Consider the following 27,620-nt stretch of genomic DNA (forward strand, 5'->3'; position numbering starts at 1 on the left):
AGCAAAGAGACAGATGTTATTACCAATCAGAAGCTGGTACTTCTGAGGGAGTGGGAGGGAACTACTTCACATTTAAGCCAATAAGCACTACACGTGCCCTGTTAGGTGACTGAGCGGCATCCTCTTCGGTCCAATAGACGAATAGGGCGGTGCCCAGCAACCAATAGCTTGGGTTCGGGGGCGGGGTGAGGAGTCAGTGCGCTTTAAGAGGCAGCCTGGCGAGTGGTAGGGCGCTTCTTCGTGCTGTGGCTCACGCTCTGATAGGGGAGGCCGAGTCTGTTCTGGCTGCGACGATCTCTGCGGCGGCGACGGCTGAGGCTATCGGAAGAGCGACCGAGTAGGGTCTGAAGGAGAGGCTTCTGGTCAGCTCAGGTGGGCTCGGGCGCCCGGGCTGCTGGGGAGGGGACCCGCGGGAAGCGTCGCTCTCCAGGTTTTGGGGGCGCCCTGCGCCTCCCTTTCCGCCGCCCTCGGGCTTTGAGGGGCGGCGCGCGCCTGTCCGAGCTCCATTAGGGAGGGTAAACCGGCAGGTCCCACGTCGCGTCAACTGCGGTGTCCCTTAGCCCCTTGGAGGCGCGGGGGTTCTTAGTCGTTTTTTTCCTGCAAAGGCGCGCTATTCACCTTCCACCCCCAACTTCCCTGAGCCCCCTCAGCCCCCTTCTAACAATCGGACTGAAGTCTCTGGCTTGCGAGTCCCTTTACTACTAGGCAAATTAAGCAATGCTGCATCCCGTGTCCACCTTCCCCGGGTGGGAAGGGGGGAGATGCGCATTTGGCCCCTCCCCCATTCGCGGCCCCCGTGCGTGTTTTGCATTTCTTCTGCTCCCACCTCCCCTTTTACTCCAGCCCTCATTCTTGATACCTAATTTGCGTTAGGGACCTTGGCCAATTCTCTTCTGCCTTCCCTTCCGCAAGTGAGTCCTTTCCCCTCCTCCCACCCCCTAAATTTCATCCTCAACTCTCATGGAAACTAACATTTTCCACTTGTCCCTTCCAGGCAGCTGGAAGGTGAACACCAGAGAAGCAGAATACTGTACAGGGAAACTTTACAGTGGGAACTTTAATCGGTTTTGTTAAAGGTAAACCATTCTTGTCTTACTTAAAAATAGCATTGGGTCGTTATGTCCTCTCTAGAATCTTCGTCCCAATACAGTTGTTTTGGTGACAATTTCTGAAAATGCAGGTGAGAAGGATTTACTGACAGCAAGAAATTTAAAATGTATTATTATTTTTTAAGTAGACAGAATTGGATTACATTTTAAACAGCTTAATTCGGGTGGCAGAGAGTTTGCGGTGTGAGGGCCTGACCACTCTAGTTGATCGTAAATTATAGAACATACTTTAGCACAATGTGATTTGATCACACCCAGCCTATGGATGATAATAGCATTGAAACTGTTTAAAAATAACATTCTCTATTCCACTTTCACCGAGAATTTGTTTTCACCTTCATAGTGTATCATGTTGGGTTTCAATAGTGTTGATTGCAGCCATATGTTCTAGATGATAGTACAAACTATGTTGTGCCTAAATAAAATTATGCCAAGACTTTTATGGGGGAAAAAGTAACTCACCACACTTAGATTTGATTGAGACTTTAGAGTTTTAAAAATGCTAACCTAGGTATTGCAGGGTTTTGTAAATGAGGGTTTTGTTTTGTGGGGTGGGGGAAACTGAAGTATTGGGATAAGTCTGATGGCTCCTTAGGCTGTGCATGTATGAGAGAGAGTGCCTGTGGGAAAGAGAAAATACACGTGTACAAAACCTTGTAGATTCTAACAGTGCTTAGTTTCATGGCTTTACATAAATTGGAATTGTTTTTCCTAGTTCTCAGTGGTGAATTGTAAGCAGTGAATTTAATCATGTCCACACTGTTCTGGTCAGAATTTTGCAAGTTTTTGTGAAAAATTCTTACTGTTTTTCTTATTCTATTTGTAACATATGTATCAGTGTGCTTCCTTGTATTTTGCTATGGTAAGACTATATCTTGTATATAGAAAAGTAAGTCTAGTAGAGTGAGTTAAAAGGAATCTTTACTATGAAGAGGCATCATTGTTTGATGGACCATATGTTTGAACCCTATTAATAAATCACACTAAAAAGAGGAAGATCTTAAAGCTATTTCAACAAATCCCCAGGTGTTTAGAACCATAAAAAGAATTTCTGACAGAATTACTAGCAGTCAAAAAAGAAAAGTCCTGGACAAATAACAAATTTATGGGTGGGTCGCTATTGTGAGTTAGTATAAGGCTGCAGTTAAAAACCAAAGTTATTTTTGTACTTTCTTTTCCTGTGGATTTGTACTTATAAATTACTTGTTTGCAAGTTTAAAGGGCTATAGTTATGACTTCTTCATAGAAATCTTGCCTTTAAGGAGTTCACAATTTAATGGAAGACCTGTACACTAAGAATGAAAGGGAGAGGGAGAAGCCCTGCAGTACAGGATGTGAACAGGACCCGGGGGAGCACTGTGGCCCCTGCCACATCTACTGCTCTGAACTTTCTGAAGAGCCACTTTCCTGAACCTGCTTGTTTATTTCACACACCTTGGCTTCTCTCCGTAGGTGCTGTTCTCTCCTCTTGAAGGCCTTTTCCACAGTATATGTGTCTGATGAGGTTCTATTTTAAAATCTTCTTGAAGTTTGCCACTGACCTCTACTCCATCCAAATAATTGTTTTTTATATCTTTCTGTTTGTTTTTTGTTTTATAAATAATGACAGTGGATTCACATTATTCACAGTAATTATGCTCTATAAAGTCACCTAGATCACTAAATTAGCAAATAATGAACCATTGCTCTCAGGGGAAATAATCTTAAATACTAAATACAGTTCATCCTGGTAGATTCTGTTTTCTTATTTTGAAAAAGAGAAAATGAGGTTCAGAAGTGTTAAGTGACTTCCCTGAGGCCACCCCCTAACAGGTGCCAGAATTAGGGTTCAAACCCGTTCCTACTGGCTCCAGTGGCAAAGCTCCTTGCACTGCACTGCACTGCCCCCTACCGTTTGGTCCTTTAGTCATCTCAATATGAGAGCTGAAAGAAGGCAGAGAGCACTGCCTTGTTCTGCGTAGCTGGAAATTTTTGCCATTCTGTGCATGTCTGTAAATGACCGTGAAAGTGCCATCAAGTATTGATTTTAGGATTACAAATAAATTTTAGCAAGTAGTGAATTCTTAAATACAGGATCCACAAATAATGAGGATCAACTGTACTTGTAAATGATCCCTGGAGTCTATTTCCTGTTAGCCCTCCTCCCTCAGCTCCCCCTCCCCCCGTCCACTGTAGATTCCTTAGCTTCTTTGAGAGTTCATTCACTTATTCTTTTATTCAACAATTTTTTATTAAGCATTTACTGTAAGTCAGAGTCTGGTCTAGACTGTGGTAAACAAACTAGAGATTAAGCTCCTGCCCTTATAGGTGTGTTATTTAAGTAAGAGGGACAGATAGCTAGCAGTCTAGAGCTCAGGGGAGAGGTCCAGGTTGGAATTATAGATTAACTTGACCACAGTGAAACCAATTGTGCCCCCTCCCACTTCACATCCCTTAGAATACTGACTTCCAGGACATTTCTGTTCTACTCTGTGCATAACACTTTCTTTTGAGCCAAGCCATATCCTAGATTATTTCCTTAAAGTTCAATCTGTCCTTAGTTAGGACTCTGAGTCTTGGTCCAGTCTTTTATGGTCAAAGAAGTAGGATTGGCCCAGTCAGTGTGGCTCAGTCAGTCGTTGAGCATCAACCTGTGAACCAGGAGGTCACAGTTCAATTCCCAGTTAGGTCACATGCCCAGATTTCAGGCTGAAACCCCAGGGTGGGGAGTGCAAGAGGCAGCTGATTGATGATTCTCTCATCATTGATGTTTCTATCTATCTCCCCTTCTCCCTTCCTTTCTGAAATCAATAAAAATATATCTTAAAAAATAAAAAGAAGTAGGATTGGTTTCATGCATTATCTGTCCCACAGACTATAGTATATACAAAAGAACCCCTTGGGGACATTTTCTTCAGAAGACAGTTAAGACTATGGGAGTCCTTAGAGTTTCTTGAATGTCTGTCCAATTCAAATACCTATCATGTGATCATAGATAATGTTCATTAAAGCACCTAACAAAGTAATTGACACATGTCACAGTATTCCATAAATCTTCCCTTTGTTGTTGCATGTAATATGGTGCAGTTATTTGTTCATATGGCTGTCTGCCTTCCTAGACTATGAGCTCCATGAGGAAGGATCCACATCTTCATTCTTCTAACCTTGGCACTTAGTTCAGTGCCTGTTATATAGTAACTATTGGCCCGGTGCACAAAATTTGTGCATGGGGGTGGGAGGGAATGTCCCTCAGGCTGACCTGCACCCTTTCCAATCTGGGACCCCTCAGGGACCAGGTCTAAACCAGCAGTCAGACATCCCTCTCACAATCCAGGACCGCTGGCTCCTAACTGCTCACCTGCCTGCCTGCCTGATCACCCCTAACCACTCTTCCTGCTGGCCTGCTCACCCCCAACTGCTCCCCCCTGCCGGCCTTCCTGCCCCCAACTGCCCCCACTTGCCAGCCTGCTTGCCCCTAACTGCCCACCCCCTGCCAGCCTGCTCGCCCCCAACCGCCCCCCCCCCCCCGCCGGCCTGATTGCTCCCAACTGCCCCCCCTGCCGGCTTGCTTGCCCCCAACTGCCCTCCCCTCCTGGCCTGATTGCCCCTAACTGCCTCTGCCTCGGCCCCGCCACCATGGCTTTGTCCAGAAGGACGTCCAGAAGGTCTCCTGGTCTAATTAGCATATTACCCTTTTATTAGTATAGATAGATGCACAAGTGTATGACTTGAGGAATTTCTAACTGTTTCTGAAAGGATGGGAATATATGAAGGTTTCCTAGAGAAGGTATTTCTTAAGCTCATTCTTAAAGGATAAGTAGGAATGTCTTCCAAGTGAATAAAACTTGAGACAGCATGCTAAGCAGGGACCAGCAGGTGCAAAGGCACGGAGATATGAAAAGATAATGAAGGTTACTGAACATTCCTAGTTGATTAGAAAAAACAAAACACAAAAAGCAAGCAAATGGAAATCACTTGAGGAAATGACTATGAATGGGCTTAGCTAGAGGGCATGTCACAACTGAGTTAACCATGACCACAGCTGCTCAGCTATGAATGTAAGTTTTAGGGAGAAACTTTCTCAAGTAGTTGGCAGGATATCAGTAACAGTTTAGAAATACAAGTATTGAATTCTGGGAACTGTTACACTACAGTGAAATTATTTACTTCATCCTGAAACTTACATATGTTCCACACTTTTCAAGGTTCTCAAAATATAATCAAACTTTATTCTGAAAGAGCTCACAAGCTAACAAGAAGAAAGATGGATGAACTGATTTATCATATGATAAGTGAGGTAATCTATATATATAAAAGCCTAATATGCAAAGCATCCCCTCAAGAGTTCAACCAGGAGACCTGGAGTTTGATCACTTGCTATGACGTGAGCTGACCACCAGTGGGCAGAGTGGAATGTGGCGAACCACCAGCGGCAGTGGGGGAGTGCTGAGGGAGTGAGGGAAGGAGGAGGCAGGGAGGCAGGGAGGTGAGCAGGGCGAGGGAAGGAGGCGGCGGAGAACGGGGACCTGATTGGCCCTGATCGCAGGCCAGGCCTAGGGACCCTACCCGTGCATGAATTTCATGCACCGGCTTCTAGTATATGAATAAAATGCTGTCTAAATAAGGAGAAAGGAATAGTTAGTAATATAGGAAGTGCTGGAAGAAAATTCCTCAAATGAGGTGATAATTGAGCTAGGCATTGGTAGGTGAAGAGAAAGGAGTTCACTGAACTGAAATTAGGGATTCTTTAAAGAATTAATATTTTGTGGAAGGAGACCTTTAAGAATTACCCATTTTTGCTCTCTGTTGTGGGTTTTAATTAAGTTACACTTATTCAAACAGTTTTTCTAAACACAAAATGTGAATAGTTATAATAGAAGAATTTTGTGTCAAAATAAACTTGTTTAACCAAAGGTTTCTGTAATGCTGGACTTCTCTAGAGCCTTTATTATATTATTGACCATTGTAAATTGTGGATCTCCAAAAGGGGTACATTACATTTACCTATGGCTTCTCCTCCCGCCTCCTTCCTCTCCCATCCCTGCAGCATACCTAAACATCTTTTGGAACAGTATTATATGAGACACTAAAGGCCCGGCTCACAAATTCATGCACCAGTGGGGTCCCTTGGCCTGGCCTGCGGGGTCAGGCCAAAACTGGCTCTCCGACATCCCCCAAGAGGTTCCGGATTGCGAGAGGGCACAGGCCAGGCCGGGAGACCCCACCAGTGCACAATTGGGGCCAGGGAGGGGCGTGTCCAGCCCATCTGGCTCAGTCCCGATGGGCCGGACCCCAGCAGCAAGCTCACCTACCAGTTGGAGCGTCTTTCCCCTGGTGGTCAGTGCACGTCATAGCAACTGGTCAACTGCCCCCTGGTGGTCAGTGCACATCATAGTGAGCAGTTGAGTGGCCTTAGCATATCATTAGCATATTACACTTCGGTTGAACAGATGACCGGACACTTAGCATATTAGGCTTTTATTATATAGGATAGTTTGAGGAATAGTGCATTAAAATATATTTTTACCAAACCATGATTTATTAGTGCTCTCCATGTGCATTATAAAATAATCTGTATAATCTTATAGGAAAGAAGGAGAGACATTTGGAGAGCAAGAATGTATTATAACCAAGTTATCATCTTGGTCAATAAGTTCCAAGTTTTTAAAAAGTTATATAATCACACACACCCTCATTGAAACATATGGCTTATTCATATTTTGAAATTCCACTGGTGACTCCCTGGGGTGTTACAAAACCAGAATAGAAGTCAATGCTGGGGGCAAAGGCAAAGGTCGTCTTGAAAGTGAGAATCTTCCAACTTGAGAGGATGCTGCTTTTTTTTATGCATTCATATTGGGTCATATTAGACATACATTTTGCCAATTAGGTATTTTATTTAGGAGCATACTGAAAATCCACACCCTTTTCTGACTCTGGATTTTTGGGTGTTGTATGCCAATGTTCTCCTTTCAGTAAATTTGATTATATGAGCATTAGGGACTGAGTCCTTATACTATGTAGTTTTAACTCATGTCAATTTTGTGATTAACTCCCGATAAATTGTTAAAATTAAGGAAGCAGCCCTAGCCAGTTTGGCTCAGTGGATAGAGCATCAGCTTGCTGACCAATGGGTTCTGGGTTCGATTCCAGCCAAGGGCACATACCTTGGTTGCAGGCTCCTCCCTGGCCCTGGTCAGGGCTCGTGCAGGAGGCAACCAATTGATGTGTTTCTCTCAAATCGATGTTTCTCTCTGTCTTTCCCTCTCTCCTCCACTCTCCCTAAAAATCAATGGAAAAATATCCTCTTGGGTGAGGATTAGCAAAATTAAGGAAGCAATGATCATGTTTTTGATAGCTCACTGAATTTGAAGTCAGAAGATCTGGATTTGAAATTTGTCTTTGCCAGCTTTCTATTTGAATGACCTTGGGCACATCTACCTAACCATCAGTTGCCTCCATTTTTCTTTTGGTTTTTTGTTTGTTTGTTTAATATATTTTAATTGATTTCAGAGAGGAACGAAGAGGTAGAGAGAGAGAGAAACATCAATGATGAGAGAGAAGCATTGATCAGCTGCTTCTTGCACGCTCTCCACTGGAGATCAAGCCCACAACCCAGGCATGTGCCCTGACCTGGAATTGAACCGCAACCTCCTGTTTCATAGGTCAACACACAATCACTGAGCCATGCCAGCTGGGCTTTATATTTCTCAAATTTTAGACCATTTTGCATTTCTGGACTGAGCCTATCTAAACAAAGTGGTTTTATTTTTAAATAAATTGCTTGATTTTATTTGCTCACGCTTTATTTGAACTTATATGTTTGTAGCATAAAGATAGGTCTAGTTTTCTTTTGTGGTATTTTTGTTATTTTTAATGTGTTGAGATACCTGTATACTAACCATTAGAAAACTCTTTTCATGTCTTTGTGCTCCGAACAGTTGCATGGGAATAGCCTGTTTTTTTTTTTTTAATATATTTTATTTATTTTTTACAGAGAGGAAGGGAGAAGGATAGAGAGTCAGAAACATTGATGAGAGAGAAATATCGATCAGCTGCCTCCTGCACACCTCACACTGGGGATGTGCCCGCAACCAAGGTACATGCCCTTGACCGGAATTGAACCTGGGACCTTTCAGTCCACAGGCCGACGCTCTGTCCACTGAGCCAAACCGGTTAGGACTAGCTGCTTTTTGAAAGTACCGTGTTTCCCCGAAAATAAGACAGTGTCCTATATTAATTTTTGCCCCCAAAGACACGCTAGGTCTTATTTTCAGGGGATGTCTTATTTTTCCATGAAGAAGAATACGGTACACATTTATTGTTAAATGAAAATAAAGGAAATTTATTACCTGTATACGGTACGGTAGTACGGTAGTTGTCAACACAAACCAGACAAACTGTGAATCCTACAGTATCAAGAATTTACTCATTTATTCAGTGACAATCATGTCATCATCTTCTGGAACATCATCATAACAATCCAATTCCTGAATTTCCTGGTGAATTTCTTGTGACTCCATTTCTTTCAGAATCAGTGGACCAAATCTCTCATGTTTAGCAATAGCACTGTCTTTAAATGAGTACTTCTTGTCAAGGTAGCCTGCTTGCAGTGCATTTGCAATGCAACTGTCAGTGATTTTCTCCCATGAATTCTTCACCCAAGTCACAACTTCTTGCAGTTTAGGTTTCACAAAGTTTCCACGCTGATTTCTCTCCATTCTATTTTCAATGTAGTCATTAATTTCCATGTGCAAATTGTCTTTGAACGGCTTGTTTATTGCAATATCAAGAGTCTGGAGATAGGCCGTCATTCCTGCGGGAATCATTATCTGATCTATTTTTCTTTCGTGAAGAAATGTCTTCATGTCTTTAGCGCGTTGAGTGCTGGCTGCATCCCAGACTAGCAGACCTCTTTGGCTCCCTCGCATAACAAGCGGCAGCATTAAATCGACCCACTTCCTTATAACTGTTTGTGTGGCCCAGGCTTTTTCAGTTTCAAGAATAAAAACGCCCAAAACACGTTCAATCTTTTCCTTCTTGCCCTTAGAAATGATTAAAGGTGGGATTTTAGTGCCATCCAGACGAATTGCCAAAATACAGGAAACACGTGCACTTTCATAAGCAGTGGAGGGAATGTACGCTAAGGAGGCACCCCGCTGTTCAATTGTTGTTTGAGATGATTGGCCCATAAACACTGCAGTTTCATCCATAGCAATCATGTTGGAAAGTTTGTATTTAGAGAAGTCAGCATCATCAATAAAGGACTTGAATGCAAGTGCTCGCTTAATAACTTGAGTATCTTCCAACCTAAACAATGCTGTAGATCTTCTTAAAGACAGTTCACTTTGCTGAAGGAAATTATCCAGCCAGTGTTGTGATGCTTTGAAGTCTTCGGGAGCTATGTCAAACTGTGGTGCCATTGCAAGGGCAAATTCTTGAATCTGAGCCCTATTCACAACCAAAGCCTTTGCTCTCCTGTCAACAACCCATTCACAGATCAGGTCTTCCAGCTCGGAAAATAATGGTTGCCGACCTGATCCACACTTGCGCTTTTTAACGTTTCCCTTGTCCACTTGTTCAATGAGGTTACCATACTCTGCTCGCCATTTTCGGACCAGTCGGATACTCAACATCTTCTCTTTGCAGAAAGCAGTAAGATTTTGGCCCCAAGAGTCTTCCACGATTCCTTTCTTGTACTCCACGGAGTAGCTTTTTCTTTTTGCGCTCATTTCTAGGGGTAAAAAAAAAGGAATTGGGGTATCAAGGTGGGGGGAGGGGGATCACTCAAAATGACACAGGGGGGATCAGAGGGGGGAATCAAAATGGCACAGGAGAATCAGAGGGGGGATTACCATTTTAGTAACCCCTTTTGATCCTCCTGTGTCATTTTGATTGTCCCCTCTGATCCTCCTGTGTCATTTTGATTGTCCCCTCTGATCCTCCTGTGTCATTTTGATTGCCCCCTCTGATCCTCCTGTGTCATTTTAAGTGATCCCCCTCCCCCCACCCCTGTGCCACTGAACACCTTCACCAGTATCCCCCCTACCCCTTTATCAGACATTTACCCCCTGGGGCCTGCCTGAGGACTGTCACTGGGCTTGCTGGGGCCTGGATCTGGGCTGGAGCAGGGTCTGCCACTGACTGAGAACCTTCAGTCATCATGAAGGCGGCCGCGAGCATCAGGTAGTGTCACCAGAGACAGACCAGCACTCACCACCTTCGCCGCATCCCGTCCGCTCTAATCCTCCTGTTCTTCTACATGCATCTGCGAAAGTCTCCTCCTCTCTCCCGCCCCGCGCTCACCACTCACTCAGACCTCCGCTCCGCCTCCACACAGCAGTGACGTCAGGACTCCGCGTAACGTCACTGGTTGCTAGACGCCAGTCGGGGTGGCCCTAGCGACCAGTTTACGGTAAATTAATTTTCATTCTGAGACAGAGCCTTGGGGCCTTATTTTCGGGCGATGCCTTATATTTCACCCAGAAGGAAACCTGTAAGTAGGTCTTATTTTCGGAGGAGGTCTTATTTTCGGGGAAACACGGTAGGTGTTGTGTGGACTACAGACTGGTCTTGCCTAACATTTAAAATGCCATTATTTCAGGGATAGTGAGTTTTAACATAGAGATTTTAGTGTAAATAGGAGCGGAACAGAATGTAATTACCCAGTGAGAGCTGACTGTAGTTTGATAGTGGTGTTCTTGGCATCTTTTTATTCCTGAGGCTAGTACTGTGGCAGTATAGTCACTATTTGAGAGTTTATAGGACCTTTGTTTTAATATTGAACAGATGTAACTGTTTAGTTCTGCAGTCTTGAAGATATGTAATGTGCCTACCAGGGGTCTGCTTTATTTTCACCGAACGCAAGAAGTTATGCAGTAAAACGTTGCCATGCTAGAAACTTATGAAGAATGGGATCTTTTGATTTAATTTTATTAACTTAGAAGTATAAAGGTGAACAATATCCTAAACTTTAGCTCCCTGTCGAATGTAGTTCTAAGGTAAAGCAAATAATTCCACTTTACTTCTCTAATAAGTTTGATATATTAAGACCTCGTTGATAAGAAATTATAGAATCCCTAAAGTGTCTGAGGCTCACTTTATAGAGATCTCTTTTTAGGACTTGAGATGTGTGAAAATGTATTATATATATAATCAGGCTGGATGGGAACTGATACCTAAGTATACATTTCAGATGAAATCTCTCATTGTAGCTTGTTTTCTTATTTAACTCATAAAAATAAAACACATTGGCTTGAGGGTGGGAGTTGTGAGGAGATTGTTTTTTAATTGGATGTCCTCATTTCATATTAAGATAGAATATACAATATCCCTGGCTTTGGACCTACAGAAGGAAACACATTTTTCTACTTGCTGTATACCAGTGATTCTCAAACTTGAGTTTGTTTCAGAATCACCTGGAGGGCTTATTGCAACACAGATTTCTAGGTTCAAACGCAGAATTTCTGATTCAACAGGTATAGGTTTGGGCCTGGGAATCTGCATTTCTAACAAGTTCTCATCTAAGGTGATACTGATGCTGCTGGGACAGGGACTGTTTTTTGAGAACCACTGCTGTATACTAACTGTAAATACTAGAAATCTGATTCTAGATGAAAGCTGAATTTGGTGTGGGAGTATGCATAGGTGATGGAGCAAATCATGAAAGATCAACTTTCTGCTCCCAGCATAGTGTTGCATTCAGTTAATTAGTAATATACAGTGACACAACACAATTCTCCTTTCATGATTGTCTTAGTCAACTGTCAAGAGAGAGAATGTTTCATTTACAAGGCTTAGAGACCAGAGGACACTGGTCAGATAGAATTTTGTGATTAATCCCATGAAAATAGGGGTTATTTATATGTACCTTTTATCACTCCATCACTTACTATTTAGCCTTTCTTTAGAAGGGTCCAGTAATTTTTTTAATGTCAAAGAACTTTGACATTTATTAAATTGAAAGTTTTGTGTGCATTTTAAAGATATTTTTGAGATTTTTTTAAACAATAACTTAAGATAATAAGAGAAACTTTAAAAGAAAGAAATCACTGGAATTATCTTATTGGAATGTTGGAGAATAGAATCTGCTGCATAAAACATCAGAAGTGGATTTTTGTTTTAATGATTTGTCATTGCATCGTTTGAGGTAATACTAGTAATTCTTATAATCCCTCTGCAGATGAAAAATGAAGGCCAAAATCATAGACCTGGCATAAAGCTGGACACAGGAGACAGTTATGAAGGAATAGATAGATATACACACATATGTACATATTTAACACACATACATACACACATATATTTTTTAATTGTTTTATTTTTTTGTTTTAAATAAAGACAAAGATACCTGTGCTGAACTTAGGCATCATGTAGAAGCTTCAAGTTGAAGAGAAAGCAAACTCTGGAAGCCACACCTTTTCAAAGAGGAGATTAGCTTCAACAAGTTTTTCTCGCTTGTCTGCTACCTAATTTCTGTTGTTCTCCTAGCAGCCTCACTTTTCAAGTTGATCAGCTGGTCCACATTGACTATTGAAGGAATAGCTGGTATTGCAGACAGTGGGCTGGGCAGACTCCCTACCTGGAAACATTCCTGTTTTGTTCCCCCTTCCCCTCAGACAAGACTCTGAATGAGGAAAAGACGAGTAGAACTAGGCCCTACAGACTAGACCAGTGCTTCTGAAGCTTGGCTGCATATCGCAAATAATTTCTAAGAGTGATTAGATCAGAGATACTCAATCTTTAGGACTTCACAGGCCAGTAAATTTTCAAAAATATTTTGAGTACAACTAGGATTACAATTTTTAAAGTAAGGATTGTAAAAACATTCTAATTAATATCATTTTATAAAAGGATATTTTAACACCAAAAAACATAGGGAAACCTTAATTTAATACAAAATAAATTTAACTTTATGAAGAACACTATGTAGTCCTAATTTTTCTTTTTTTTAAATCATCACCCGATGATATGTTCATTGATTTTTAGAGAGAGAGAGGAAGGGAGAGAGAAACAGTGATGTGAGAGAGAAATACCGAGCAGGTGCTTCCTATGCACAACCTCTACCCAGGATTGAACCCACAACCTTTTGGTGTATGGGATGACGCTCCAACCAACTGAGCCACCTGGCCAGGGCAGCATTTTTCTTCAGCCTTGTTCCTCTATGCCCATTAGCAATATTTAAGAAAAATCAAGAGTTTTATAGCATAGCCATTCTGGAACTAAAGTGGGGGAAGTATGAGAGAGTAGGGCAGTCGCTAAGAGCATGGACTTTGGGGACAGAAGAAAACTGCTCCTATTAAACTCATCAGAGACCTCTAAGGTCCTAAATTCTATGGACATTCCTCAGCCTTCCTCTTGACCTTTCAACGGCCTTCAACACACCCCTGTACTGGGTATATTAGTTTCTTGTGGCTGCTATAACAAATTACCACAAACTGGTGGCTTAAAACAACATAAACTTATTATCTGCCAGTTTTGGAGGCCAGAAGTCAAAACTCAAGATGTGTCCAGGCTGCACACCCTCTAGAGGCTGTGGGAGAAGGGAAATCTGTTCTTTGCCTCTTCCACTGTTGTGGCCATAGGCATTCCTTGACTTGTGGTCATTTTACTCCAGTCTCTGCCTCCCTGATCACATTTCCTCCTCTTCTCTCTGTCTCAAATCTCCCTCTGCTTTTCTCTTACAAGGACACTTATCATTGGATTTAGGGCCTACTGGGATAATCCAGGATGATTTACTTATCTCAAGATCTTTAATTTAGTTACATCTGCAAAGACCCCCTATTCTAAATAAGGTAGCCTTCACAGATTCTAGGGATTAGGGTATGGGCTAACCTTTTGGGAAGGCTACCATTCAACTCACCATACTGGGATTCTTTCTTCCCTTGATTTCTGTGGTGACACACTCTTCTGGTTTTCTTCTCAGTTCTCTGACTTCTTCTCAGTCTCCTTTTCTATGTTATTCTCCTCCTCTACCTGACTTTAAAATGTGCATATACATCTGGTCTGGGTCTTAGACTCTCTTCTCACCTCACTTGGCCCTTTGTCCCTAGGCAAAGCCGCGGGCAAACTACGGCCCGCGGGCCGGATCCGGCTGTTCTATCCGGTTCTCTTGCTCTCCCCTCCGCTCCTTTACTTTGAATTTATATTAGTTCACACAAACACTCCATCCATGCTTTTGTTCCGGCCCTCTGGTCCAGTTTAAGAACCCATTGTGGCCCTCGAGTCAAAAAGTTTGCCCACCCCTGTTAGTCCCATGGCTTCTGTTACCATTTATATAAACAACTGCTCCAAATTTTTATATTAAGCCAGACCTCTCCAGTTCTTGACGCATGTAGACAACCTACTTAACATCACCATTTGACTGTGACAGAAGCATTAAAAATTTAACATGTCCAAAATTGAACACATGACCCCTCTTACCCCCACTTCCTATTGCCACCCAGGGAAAGTGTGCCCTTCTCGCAGAGTTTCTTAGCTCAGTGAATGACATTACCATGCCAAAGTTATCCGTGATATTTTTCTCATCCTGTCTCCCCACATCAGTTCATCACCACAAACAACCAAAAATAGTTTTGGAATCTTCCCACTCTGTTCTTACTGCCATTATCTTAGTCTAAGCAGCCATTATTATTTTTTTCATCTGAATTAGCACATTACCTGCTTTACTGGTCTCCCATTATTCACTCTCTGTCCAGTCCATTTTCCATATGGCAGCCTGAATTATGTCCAATATAAATGGAATCTTTGTTGCTATGCTGTCCTGAACCTTTTTTAATGGCTTTCATTGCTTTTAGGATGAAATCCAAAATCCTTCATGTAGTCTCTAATTTCCTGCATGAGCTGGCCTTGTCTGCCTATGCATCTTCATCGCTCTTCCTTGCCCTTCTCCCACTGGTTCTCCTTTGATGCTCCAACTATATGCATACCTATCTCCTTTTAGTTCCTCTTTTAGTTCTTTCCTGCCTCTGAGACTTCGCACATACGTTTTCCTCTTCTCCCTATTTCTGGCTAATTTACATTCTTTAGGTATCAATGTGTTGCTTACTTAGCGAAACCTTTTCTAACCATCCCCCACTCCTGAACTTAGTTGGATCCCTCTGTTGTTAGTTTTCTAATAGTTCCTCTTTTCCTTTTATAACAGGGATCATAATTATTCTTAATTATTTGCTTGTCTCCTGAGAGAATGTAAATACTACCAGGGCAAGGACTATACAGCCTGTCAAAGCACTACAGCATAGTTGGCTGGGGTAAACAGGCACTCAGACATTAATGAGTGAGTGCATCAAGATATAACTAAGAATGGACAAAACCTGCATCAAGCAGCAGTATATTTGAAATAAAATAAAATTTAAAACTGTTATCCACAATATTTAACTTTTAAAATATTGTATTAACCAGATTGAATGAAGTTAACAAAACTGCAGGAAACAGAATAGTAGAGACTAGTTTTTATATCCATTGCTCAGTAGACTTTTTTTCCAGGTGATTCAGTTGAAAGTCCCAAATCTCATTTAGGTTCAAAGAATAGCTAGTTTTTGCTGTGAACATGTTGGATCTGAAAGTTTGTGGGTGTTTAAAGTGTTGCACTGATGAAACAGGTATTCTGGAAATATCCTAGATACATTAAAAGCCTTAAAGTTCCTTATGGCTGTGAACCAAAGCCCTTTTTTCAAGCCCTTTTAGGCATGAATTCTTGACCATAGTAGAATTCTAAGTCAAGTGCTTGGCAGGACTTTGCACCTCTATTTTGACTAGGAACAGGGTTACGTGTTTTCCCACCTTCAGCCAAAATGACAAATGTTATGTTCCATTTTCAGCCTTTTTGCAGTGTATATAAGAGGGAAAGTGAGGTGGAGAGGGAATAAGTTTCAAGTAGTTCTTAGATTTTATACTGTAATAGAGACACAGACTAGACATAAACTTTTTTATATATGTTGGTTTAATTCTAAAGAACTTCTCAAGCAATGATCCACTTAAAACTGCGCATTTGCCCTCTCAGTAGATAAGAGAAAAGGTGTGGCAATTGGTAGTTTGTGTGGCAGAGCTAGTTGTCATTGCTTATTGATTACCTGTATTACTTATTTGTTACTATGTAATGACTTACCCCAAAGTTTAGCAGGTTAAAACAACAGGGTCAGGAATCTGAGAGCAGCTTAGCTGGGTGCCTCTACCTCTGAGTCTCCCATGAAGTTAGTCAGGCTGTCAACTGAGACAGCTGTCTCATCTGAAGGCTTGACTGGGGGAAGATGAACTTTAACTCACACACATGGTGTTAACAGGATTCGGTTCCTGGCCACATGGGCCTCTCCATAGCGTAGCTGACAACATGGAGCCATTCTGATCTGTAATCCTATCTAATAAAATGGTAATATGCAAATTAACCATCACTCAATCACAAAGATGGCGGCGCTCATAGCCACAAGATGGTGGCGCCCAGTCCCCTCAGCCTTGCCAGAGTCTCCCATTCCTGAGGGGTCTCCCATTCCTGAGGGGGCTGCCACTGAGAGCGGGAAGCATGAGCGGCCTGGCGGAATGCTTGCTTCGTTGCTACAGCTGCAGAGGGCCTCTGGGCAGTGGGTGCTGAGCAGCCAGGGTGGGACACTTGCTTTGTTGCCATGGCAACGCCCCAGCCACAGAGGGCCTCTGGGGGACAGGGGGTCCGGCCCGCAGCCTCAGTGGCCAAGCACAGGCCCGGAGAGGAGACAGAGGGCCTGCCTCCCACAGAAGCAGCGCTGCTTTCTCCCAGCGCCCACGCTCGCTTCCACCTCCCATGGAAGCCGCACGGTTCCCATAGAAGCAGCACAGCTCCTGTGGAAGTGGCGGGCGGCCTGCTGCGCACGTTATCGCACGGTGGGCTACTAGTCCTTGTATAATCAAACATTTCCCCCATCTTTGGAAGCATTGGAGTCATTTTCTTTGTCCCCACTACACTACAGTATCATAATGATGTGCATTGGTATGGGTGAGGATTGAGTGAATGTGAAAGGTCAGGGTAGGATGGTTAGAGACACACCGTTCTTAGAGGGTGTGCATGGAGGATGGCCAGCTGGAGAGGAGCTGGGAATAGAGGAGAACGTTACATTAAACTCTGGAAGCCGGAAAGTCGGGGACATTACGGGCAGCAATCCTATCTTACCCAGTGTCTTCCCCAAGTTGGAAGGCATTCCTCAACTGCCTAACCTAGGAGTCTCTAGTCTCCAGCAAAGTCTCCCCATTCCCATCTCCTACTAACATCCAGGGACACATTAAGCACTGTCACCCAGTAAACCCATAATCCAGTGTTCTTGAACTAACCCAGCAACTTAGGTTGCTTAACCCCTGAATCTGGTACCTTCTTTGTTCCTCCTATAGCAATGTCTGGATGGGTTTTTAAAGTGAGGCAGGGCAGTCCTAGCCAGTTTTGCTCAGTGGTTAAGCGTTGGCTTGCAGACTGAAGGGTCCCAGGTTGGATTCCAGTCAAGGGCACATGCTCGGGTTGTGGGCTCGATCCACAGTGGGGGGCATGCAGGAGGCGGCCAATCGATGATTCTCTCACATCATTGATGTTTTTCTCTCTCCCTCTCCCTTCCTCTCTGAAATCAATAAAAATATATTTTAAAAAAATAAAATGAGGCAGGACAGATTCTGAGGCAGTCAGACGATAGATGTTAAAGTACTTGATAAATTGCTAAACACTATACAAATTAAATTATTGGGTTGCTGCTATTTAAGAGAAACCAAACTTTCCAATTGTGTGGAAAACACGAGTAGAATGGTATAAAGTACAAATCAACACTGTGTACCCAACTGTAAGAAAACCACTTTCCTAGTATCAGCAGCCCCATATCTCAATGTTTTCAACTTTGCTAAAGTGTGTTAATTTGGGGAACGTCTCCATGTGAGATTATGGTAATTTTCCTTTCCATTTCTCATGAACAAGTGCATCCTGCAATTTGCTCTCTGTATTCCTCCTTGTTCTTGAATTAGAAGGGTTATTCTTTCTTTCTTCCTCTGCCTTCCCTTTTTCCTTATGGCTGTGTGTACTCAGGATTTATTTTTTGGACAAAGGCAGATGTTTTCGAAAACTAAACTCTGAGTTTCTATGAATGACTTCCATATTGATAAGGATAAATCATTGTGCTGGCTGTAAACAACTGCCAGTGAATCTTTGGAACGATGATACCGTGCAACCTGCTACCCAGCAAGGATTGGGACCTTTAGGAGTCGCTGTGTTGAGGAATAACCCACTGATACAGAGCAGACTTGCTTCTATCATTGTTATGGTGGAAGTGGTAAAAATAAGGAACTGGTTTTCTCTCTTCTGTAGCCTTAGGGAGGGAATTATTATGGAGCTGGATTTGGAATATAAAAGCAACCTATGTAATGTAGAAAATTGGAAACACTCCAAAAGACAGTAGGGCATTATTAACATAGAAATGAGAAAAAGCAAATAAGGGTGCACCATACTGTTGTTATTTTCTTTTGTTTCTATGTAAAATATGTAAAACTGATAATTTCTTACTAGGTGCCTATTTATACCAACAGTGAATTAAATGGGTTCTCTCTTAAATTGAATACTTTTTAAAAAAATATTTTTTTAATTGTATTCAGAGAGGAAGGGAGAGGGAGAGAAAGATAGAAACATCAGTGATGAGAGAGAATCATTGATCTGTTGCCTTCTGCACGCCTCTTACTGGGGATCGATCCTGCAACCCGAGCATGTGCCCTGACCGGGACTCAAACTGTGACCTTGTGGTTCATAGGTCAATGCTAAACCTCTGAGTCATGCCGCTGGGCATAAATGAAATACTTTTTAAACTATCAATAGTTGTTTTACTGGCTATTCTTGAGTCTTCACAGTTCTACCTAATATCTATAACAGGTTATAAAATTGCAAATATTTTAAAGGGGAGTAAGCAATAATTTTTTAGTGTACTCAGAAGAAGCAAAGAAGAACTTTTTCATGAATGTTGCCAAGATGGAAATGAATTAGGAAATAATTTGTTAAAGAAAACTTAAAGATGCCCCAAGGGGGATAGGGTGTGGATGGTATTTAAATAGAAAGGGAAAGTTGCCTAAGTAATGATTCACCAGTATTTATGGAGTTCTTAATATTCAGGTGAGTTACAAAACATATAAACCTCCATCAAGCTATAGACAAATATTAAGGCCAGCACTACTGCCACCAAAAAATTAAGCAAATCAAATATTTTTATTTATAAATTATTTTATGAAAAATTAAAATTATGATAAAAGTTCTTCAAAAGATAAGGAAAAGACATATACCCTGATAGAAAAGTGGGCAAAGTACTTAAGCAGAAAGATTATAAAACAAGAAATATAAAGGGCCAGTAAGTATATCTCCAAATATTCAGCCTTTCATTAAAAATGAAATGTAAATGTAAGTAATAAATTGAGATTGGTGGTGGCTTAAAAAAATAATACTCCTGAATGCAGAGATACAGGCACTTATATACTACTGATGGGGATTTAAATTCTTATGACCAGATGGCAATAAATCAAGAGCCTTAAGAAAAGAAACGTAATTTCTAATATAGCAGTTCTATTCCTAGGAGTTATCCTAAGGAAATCATTTTTTTAAATGAGCACAAGAAGTTCATCAAACTTTTATAATACAGAAACATTAAAACACCCCAAAAGACAATATGGCTGTGTTATCATAGGAATGAGAAAAAGCAAATGATGGTGCATCATGCTGTTACCATAAGGATGGATACTTGTGTGTGTGTCTGTGTATCTGAATACACTCAGGGGAAGACAGGAAGGTTATATGCACCACACTGTTAATCATTCCTCTGGTTGGTTGAACAACTGGTGACCTTAATTTTCTCTTTTTTGCTTATCAATACAGTAAACATGTATTGTTTTTTGAATATGTTCTAAATAAAACCAATCTTGAGAATCGAAATAAGAGACAGTTGCTTACCATGTTCATTTAAGAACACATTTTCTTTACTTATTTAAACTTTAAGGAAGCCATGTGATTGTGATTAGGTTCGAGAACAGTGGTTTTCAACCTTCCTAATGCCGTGACCCTTTAATACAGTTCCTCATGTTGTGGTGACCCCCAACCATACAATTATTTTCGTTGCTACTTCATAACTGTAATTTTGCTACTGTTATGAATCGTCATGTAAATATCTGTGTTTTCCGATGGTCTTAGGCGACCCTGCTAGCGGTTCTCAACCTGTGGGTCGTGACCCTTTCACAGGGGTCGCCTAAGACCATCGGAAAACACAGATATTTACATTACGATTCATAACAGTAGCAAAATTACAGTTATGAAGTAGCAACGAAAATAATTTTATGGTTGGGGGTCACCACAACATGAGGAACTGTATTAAAGGGTCGTGGCATTAGAAAGGTTGAGAACCACTGTTCTAGAACCCACAGAATTTGCCTTGAAAAGATTCATCCTCCCTCTCACTCGCTAGAAAGGCTAACTAAACGTAGACATGGTTTCCTCCCCCTTCTTTATTTATTTTTACAAGAGAACAAAACCATTTCATTTATTTATTTGCCAATAAGTTTAAATCCTTGAGGGATACAGCATTACACAGACTCTATGTCCAGTGGCCTTAGCAGGAAGGTTGCTTTGGAATTTAGCATGACCCGTGCCACTGTTCCATGAGCACGAGTTACCTTACCCCAGATTACTCTGGTTTTACTTTATTTGCTACCAGGAGTCACTGTGGTGTTCTTGCTTTTGTACACATAAGCACATCTCTTGCCTAGATAGAATTCAGTTTCATCTCAAGTATAAACACCTTCAATTTAAAAAAAAATTGTTTTTATTATTGGTTTCAGAGAGAGAAAAGGAAAGGGAGAGGGAGATAGAAACATCAAAAATGAGAGAGAATCATTGATGCCTCCTGCATGCCCCTCACTAAGGACCAAGCCTGCAAACCGGGCTTGTACTCTGACTGGGAATCAAACTATGATCTCCTGGTTCATAGGATGATACTCAACCACTGAGCCATGCAGGCTCGGACTAAACACCTTCAATTTTAAGAAGAGCTGTGTGCTCCCTCTGGTTCTGGATACCCCACTTATAGTCAGCAAAAATGGCCTTCCAGAGATATTTATTGTTATAGACGTCCTGATCTCAGCAGCCTCCGCAGGCTCCAAGATGGCAGAAAGAAGGCATATTTTTCTTTTAACTCTTAAAGAACTGTACATCTGTATAGTTGATAATTATAGGATATTATTAGTTTTGTAACAGATACAGATTAGCAATTTGTGTTCATCTATAGTTAATAACTTAGACTTAGAACTTCAGAAGCTTCTGGGAGAATCTGGAAATTATGTTTTTATTTCCTGGTTCTTGTAACATTTTACCTTTTCTTTTGTTTCTGTTTAGGTTCTATCATAATGAATGGATCCAGTGTGGCAAATACATCCCCCAGTGTAAAATCCAAAGAGGACCAGGGGTTAAATGGGCACGATGAGAAAGAAAACCCATTTGCAGAGTACATGTGGATGGAGAATGAGGAGGATTTCAACAGACAGGTAAAGAAAGAAGAGAAAGGACAATGATGTGTGTGACTCAGCAGCTATAATACTTTATTGTCAGTCTGTTACAAAAGAAATGGGTTCCTCAGCTTTAGAATAACTTAAAAATACGTGGAAGCCTGGTCTGAGCTGACCAAGAAACACCTTCAACTGGTAAAAGACCAGGTAGTACTTAGGAGGAAGAGCATGATATTTTTCTGCCACATTAATTAAAAGAGGATCTAGTGCCATGGTGATCTGGTATAGACTTCTGAGAAACAGCAGATTTGTGCAGACAGGCCAGCCTGGCATGCCCCAATCAAGAACCCACGGACTAGCAGAATGTGAGCCTGAGATAGATATGTGTGTAGTTGGGTGGGGGAAGGCTAGACCGCTTCAACAAAGATTCAGCAGTGATTCATTGTCTTCTATCTCTGTAACATTACTAGCCCAAGGTAAGCCATTCCAGGTAGACAGGTGGGACCACATAGTTCCTTCCATGGTGTTGCTTTGCCACCTCCAGGGCACTTATCAGCTAAGTAACTGAAGGAAAACCGGAAGTCTAGCCCCTGGGAAAGGAAGAGAGTCAAAGGCCAAGGCAAGGGATCTCCTTTTAACCAAGTGATGCAAAGTGCTCCCATCCCTTCTGGGGACATTACTTGATAGTTACATGGCCATATCTAGCATGGGAGATGGGAAATATGGTATTAACTGAATAGCCTGTTGCTGAGGGAAGAAGAAAACAAGCTTTGGGGGTGCTGTCAGCAGTTTCCACTCCAAGTGGCTCACTGTGTCATGATTTGTGTGAATAGCACATACACCATGCTTCACTCACACCACTGTGCCCAGGTAACCATTTTTGGGGGTTGTGCCTGTGAATAAGGATAAATTTAATAAGGGGAACACTTTTGGGGAGAGTCAGGGCACATCTTGAGCAATTAGGTTAAATCTTGTGGCTTAGAAATATTTTGTAGTTACTGTTAAGTACTTCATAACTTTCTAATTTACTTGAAATTTTTTTAAATGTTGCTAACTATAATGTTGAAATACTATTTTTGAGTCTTGCTATCAGTGACTTTTCCTTGGAATTCATGGGGTGTTAACTGTATTGGCTAGTTTGAGTGATTATTTTTGTTTGACTTCCCCCTGGCAGTGGCATGAGTGAGCTGTGAATCTGTCACCAGGCCAGCTGCAGGAGAAGAGATGGCCAAATGTGAGGCAGGAGGCCTGTTAAAATCACACAGTGTGCAGAATGAACTCTTTCATAAGAGTTAATAGTCAATGACTGTAAACAGGTATAAAATATCTTAGATACATGTTGCTTTAGTTTAGGGCAATCTTTAAGAAATATGGACTTGTTTCAATATTCATAGAATTTTTTTATTTTTTTCTTCATCTGAGGACATGCTTTCATTGATTTGGAGAGAGAGAGGAAAGGAGAGAGAGAGAAACATCGATCAGCTGCCTCCTGCACGTACCCTGACCGGGGATCAGACCCACAACCTGGATATTTGCTTGGACCAGGAATCGAACCTGCAGCTTTTTGGTATATGGAATAATACTCCAACCCATTGAGCAACACCAGCCAGGGCTCATATTGTTTCTTGTTTCGAAAGAATACTACATTGACGAAATCATTTTCTATTGGTATGTCAAAAAGTGTTCTTTATATTTTTCTAAGGTTCTGAAAGTATTTTTCACCCTTAGGGGCCTCATTACCAGAAAATTGGGCCAGAGGCTGAGAGTTGGTTTTGATTTAATGTCCATTGTCCAGGTAGTGGTCTAGTTACATAGTTTCTATACCTTTTTCATAGTTGTCAAATGGGAAATTTAGGAAAAGTTGCTTCTTAACAAGATTGAGAAAAGAATTTTAAGCTTTAAAAATGACTTTCGGGCCTTAGCTGGTTTGCTCAGTGAATAGAGCGTTGGCCTGCAGACTGAAGGGTCCTGCGTTTGATTCTGGTCAAGGGCACATACCCAGGTTGCGGGCTCGATCTCCAGTAGGGGTCATGCAGGAGGCAGCCGATCAATGATTTTCTCTCATCATTCTTGTTTTAATCTCTCCCTCCCTCTCCCTTCCTCTCTGAAATCAATAAAAAAATATTTTTACAAAAAAAAAAAGATTTTTGGTAATTGCCATGTGAATGGAAAATATCTGTTTCACATATTAGAAGTCTTAGATGATCTGTGAAGAACTTCTGCTATTTTGAATAACTATTTCCTTAGTCTTATTGTTAATGGAACTTAACAATTGAAAAAAAGTATATTCTGTCCAGCCAGTCATTAGAAGCATCTTAATTCTTAATAGGTCTCATGCAAGATTATTCTTAATCTAGGGGTAAAAACCTCTAACACAAAGAGGTGGATTAAACCTGGAAGGGACGAGTGCCTCTGGGAGGGTGAGTCTGAGCTTGCACCTTTGCCTGTTAGGTGGAGGAGGAGCTGCTGGAGCAGGACTTCTTGGACCGGTGCTTCCAGGAGATGCTGGACGAGGAAGACCAAGACTGGTTTATTCCATCGCGAGACCTGCCTCAGGCCATGGGACAGTTGCAACAACAGTTAAATGGACTATCTGTCAGCAATGGTCATGATTCTGAAGATATTTTGGTAAGAGCCATAAGTAGTTCCACATGTGACATAGTGAGAATATGGGATTTGTAGTCACAGTCTTACTTTTTGGCACTACTACCTTGGGCAAATCCCTGGAGCCCTCTAAGCTGCTATTCTCCACTTACCATGTGGGCATTAATAATCGGGTATATTGAAGATGCATTCACCTAATAAAGCATTGTGAAAACATCAATGTTACAGCATCACCAACTTTCATTTTTCCCAATGGGTTTTTTAAAATAGAATTGGGATTAAGGATAAAAATTTGAACATAGAAAAGGTTTGTTTGGTTTTTTTTTAATATATCTTTATTGATTTCAGAGGGGAAGGGAGAGGGAGAGAGAGAGAGAAACATCAATGATGAGCAAGAATCATTGATCAGCTGCCTCCTGCACATCCCCTACTGAGGATCGAGCCCACAACCCAGGCGTGCACCCTTGACTGGAATCGAACCTGGGACCCTTCAGTCCGCAGGCCAACGCTCTATCCGCTGAGCCAAACCAGCTAGGGCAAGATTTGGTTTTAAATTATCATTTGCTGCTGTTCCTTTTCTTTTACTATCCCTCAAATCTACATTTGTAATTTTGAATGATGCTGTTATAAAAACTGTTCATTTTGGAAGGAACATATTCATTAGAGGCCATTTTCCACTTAAAATTAGAAGACTGGATAAATGAATTCCCTGCCTTCCATGTTTACCTATGGAATTCTGAGTGATTTAGTTCTCACACAACTCATGGTCTGAATGATTGTGCCCCATAGTTTACTAAGGTTTGGGTATTCACAAGAGAGCAGAGAACCAAAGAGAGTACAGCAAGATGAAGAATGATATATGTACATAGCGACTGTGGTAATCAAACTGGTTTGATGGAGTTCTCTGATGTTCATCAGATTAGGGTGCTCAATGAATTGAATTATTTTTGGAGTCAAACTTAAAAGCCCCTAATGAAAGCATCATAAAGGGAGCAGAAATCTGAAGCAGGAAGGAGACAGTGAGGTTAGTCAGGGCTTAGTATGTCAGGAGCCATTGAGACCAGCCCAGCAGTAATGGGCTGAGTTGCAGGAATTCTGGTTTTTTTTTCTCTCTTGAGGCTGAGGGGAAGGTACTGGTAATAATGGAAGCAGGGAGAAAATCAGTTTTAAAATACAGTTTGCCGTGGGATTTATTATCTCTTGGTTCTTATTTCAGAGCAAAAGTAACCTGAACCCGGATGCCAAGGAATTTATTCCAGGAGTGAAGTACTGAGCTGACAGAGAAACTTTGAGGAGGACTTGTATGTCCCTACATCTGGGGACAGTGCTGCACAAAAAGGCAGAGCTAAAGGGGGTGGGTGGGCTAGGGGTGCACAGTGGGGGAGGGGAATAGTAGTTTAACTTAACACTGTGACTGGAGTAGCTAAACGTGCTCAGTCTTACTCTACAAGCCTCTGAGTATTTCTCTTTTGTTCTACTGACTTTCATTTTGAGCAGTTTATTATTATTATCATTATTAGGTTTTGCCTTTTTGAGTTAAGGAAATTATTGCAATTTTCCCCCCTTCATCAGGAATGTACTGCTATGTGTGTTTAAACAGAATAAGCTGACCAAGAAAATCTGGGTGTTTACGAATGCCCTCTCACCCTGCTGTATGCTTGCAAGGGCAGTGAGCACCTAGAAAACTACTGAGTCTGTTAAGCTGGTTGGGAAGAGGATGAGTGGAAGAAGCAGGTGCTTTAAACCAGACCATGCAACTATGCGACCCTTGAGGGCTTTCTGCAATGAACTGGGATTACCAATTGTCTGCTGAGCCCATGTCTTCCTGCCTTGAACCTCCATTCAACAAAACACGGACTTGAAGTATTGGTTTACAGTAACTCTTTTGATGGTTGATGAAAGTTGTAAATTCAAGGGGAAAACTGTGATGGTTATTGCCACTTGAGTCATACAGTTATGGTTGGCCTACTCTTAAGCCTCTGTTTACTGCTACCATCAAACTCATCATTTACAAGGTACAGGAGCACTTGGGTAGATTTGCCTCTTTGTCTTTCATGGTATCTAGTCCCATATTCCTTTCCACCCCCACCCTATTCTGATTTTAAGAAAAGATATTGTTGCCAAAGGTGTGTGAAAGGCATGCTATGCTGGCCATCAGCTTCAGCCTGGAGAAGCCATCCTTGAATCCTGTTAGTGTGTCTTAAATTTATTTTGACAGTTATTTTCCCAGCCCATGAAGACTCGGTCCTTTTGGTATATTACTTTCCTTGGAAACGTTTATGCACTTTTATAAGTACATGTATTTTTTAGGACACTAGTAAGGAGCTCAGTTCACAATTTTGATGCTTCTCCCACTTTACAGAATTATGCAAAAGAACTAAAAAAAAAAAAAAAAAAGCCTAGTAGAGTGAGTCCTACTTGACCCAGGTGACTGTGTGACCCACTGGGATAGTTTCAGCAGTTATAAAATTTTGCTGTTCCTACATGCCCAGCTTTGTGAGTTTTGTAGGTTGGGCCTCTGGGTACATTCCTTTTATCTTTCCTGCCTGTAAGTCACAAGTTTGCGGATACTCATAGGGATCTAAACTGGGTACTAGGTGCTGCCTTCGTGTGTCAGAGATGTAGGTGGCAGAGTCAGTTCTGAAAGCGAGTGCGTCAGTTCCTGGCCATTCTCCCAGGATGAGGACTTCCAGGGCCTGGAGGACAGTGGCTTCTGTGTGACTGTTCCTGTGTTGTGTGATAGACATATCAGGAAAAGATCCTGTAACTTGAAATAAAGTCTGTGCAAAATCAGTATGTGGATGTGGGAGAGAGGTTGGAAGGAAAGGACTAGGACCTGGAAAGCTTAAGAATTTCTCCTTTTTCTTATGACTTCCTTGTTGCTGTTATGAATAGCCACAGTCTAAGGTCAGATTGAAAAAACAAACCCACAGCTCTTATATGAGTCCATTGGACGGCATTATTTTAACTGGCCTACCTTGTTAGGTCACATGTCATTAGGAGCTTGTATTGCCAGACATGCGCATTCATTCCCAAAGCCTTTACCTCAAAAGGATGGAACTCTCACTTGTTTGCAGAGAGGTGTGTGGACAAAGAAATTTCTTTATTCCAGCTTCAGCTTCCAACTGGGGTTGTTGCCTGTAACAAGGAGAGGGCCGTGGAAGTACAGAATTGGAAGTCTCTCTCTTTTCTGGAGCCGCTTTTCTTTCGTCTCCAGTAGCTTGTCCAAGCTCAGAATTATAAAGACTGTTGGAAATGTTGTGTGATAGACATATCAGGAAAAGATCTTGTAACTTGAAATAAAGTCTGTGCAAATTAAGTATGTGGATGTGGGAGAGAGGTTGGTAGGAAAGGTTATGATTGCAGAAAGAGACATTTTCTAGATCTGGGTATTGCTGTCACAAAGAGGACAATGGATTCTTGTGTGCTCCAGTCTGGAAAGTGCTACTGGGATCC

The 27,620-nt window shown here is 41.7% G+C and overlaps 1 protein-coding gene and 1 pseudogene across 3 annotated transcripts; one reads left to right on the forward strand and one right to left on the reverse strand.

Moving 5' to 3' along the window:
• The first annotated feature begins 189 nt into the window (after nucleotides 1-189).
• On the forward strand, nucleotides 190-26,534 carry PAIP2B (poly(A) binding protein interacting protein 2B). Of its 2 annotated transcripts, XM_080685412.1 has the most exons (5): nucleotides 190-372; nucleotides 995-1,076; nucleotides 21,451-21,599; nucleotides 24,012-24,188; nucleotides 25,381-26,534. In XM_080685412.1, the coding sequence occupies exons 3-5, from the start codon at nucleotides 21,462-21,464 to the stop codon at nucleotides 25,435-25,437; spliced, it is 372 nt and encodes a 123-aa protein (XP_080541538.1). In that variant the 5' UTR covers nucleotides 190-372; nucleotides 995-1,076; nucleotides 21,451-21,461; the 3' UTR covers nucleotides 25,438-26,534. The 2 variants fall into 2 exon arrangements, with proteins under 2 accessions (XP_080541538.1, XP_080541539.1); XM_080685413.1 differs by lacking the exon at nucleotides 995-1,076 and having other exon boundaries at nucleotides 196-372.
• LOC308256678 (large ribosomal subunit protein eL33-like) lies at nucleotides 20,620-21,269 on the reverse strand (annotated as a pseudogene). The gene is made up of 3 exons: nucleotides 21,252-21,269; nucleotides 21,090-21,189; nucleotides 20,620-20,857 (listed from the first exon to the last, which is right to left on the reverse strand). The product of its transcript is annotated as a large ribosomal subunit protein eL33-like (transcript).
• Nucleotides 26,535-27,620: the final 1,086 nt, after the last annotated feature.

The sequence above is a fragment of the Plecotus auritus genome, assembly GCF_963455305.1.
Source record: "Plecotus auritus genome assembly, chromosome: 8".
Taxonomy (NCBI): Eukaryota; Metazoa; Chordata; class Mammalia; order Chiroptera; family Vespertilionidae; genus Plecotus; species Plecotus auritus.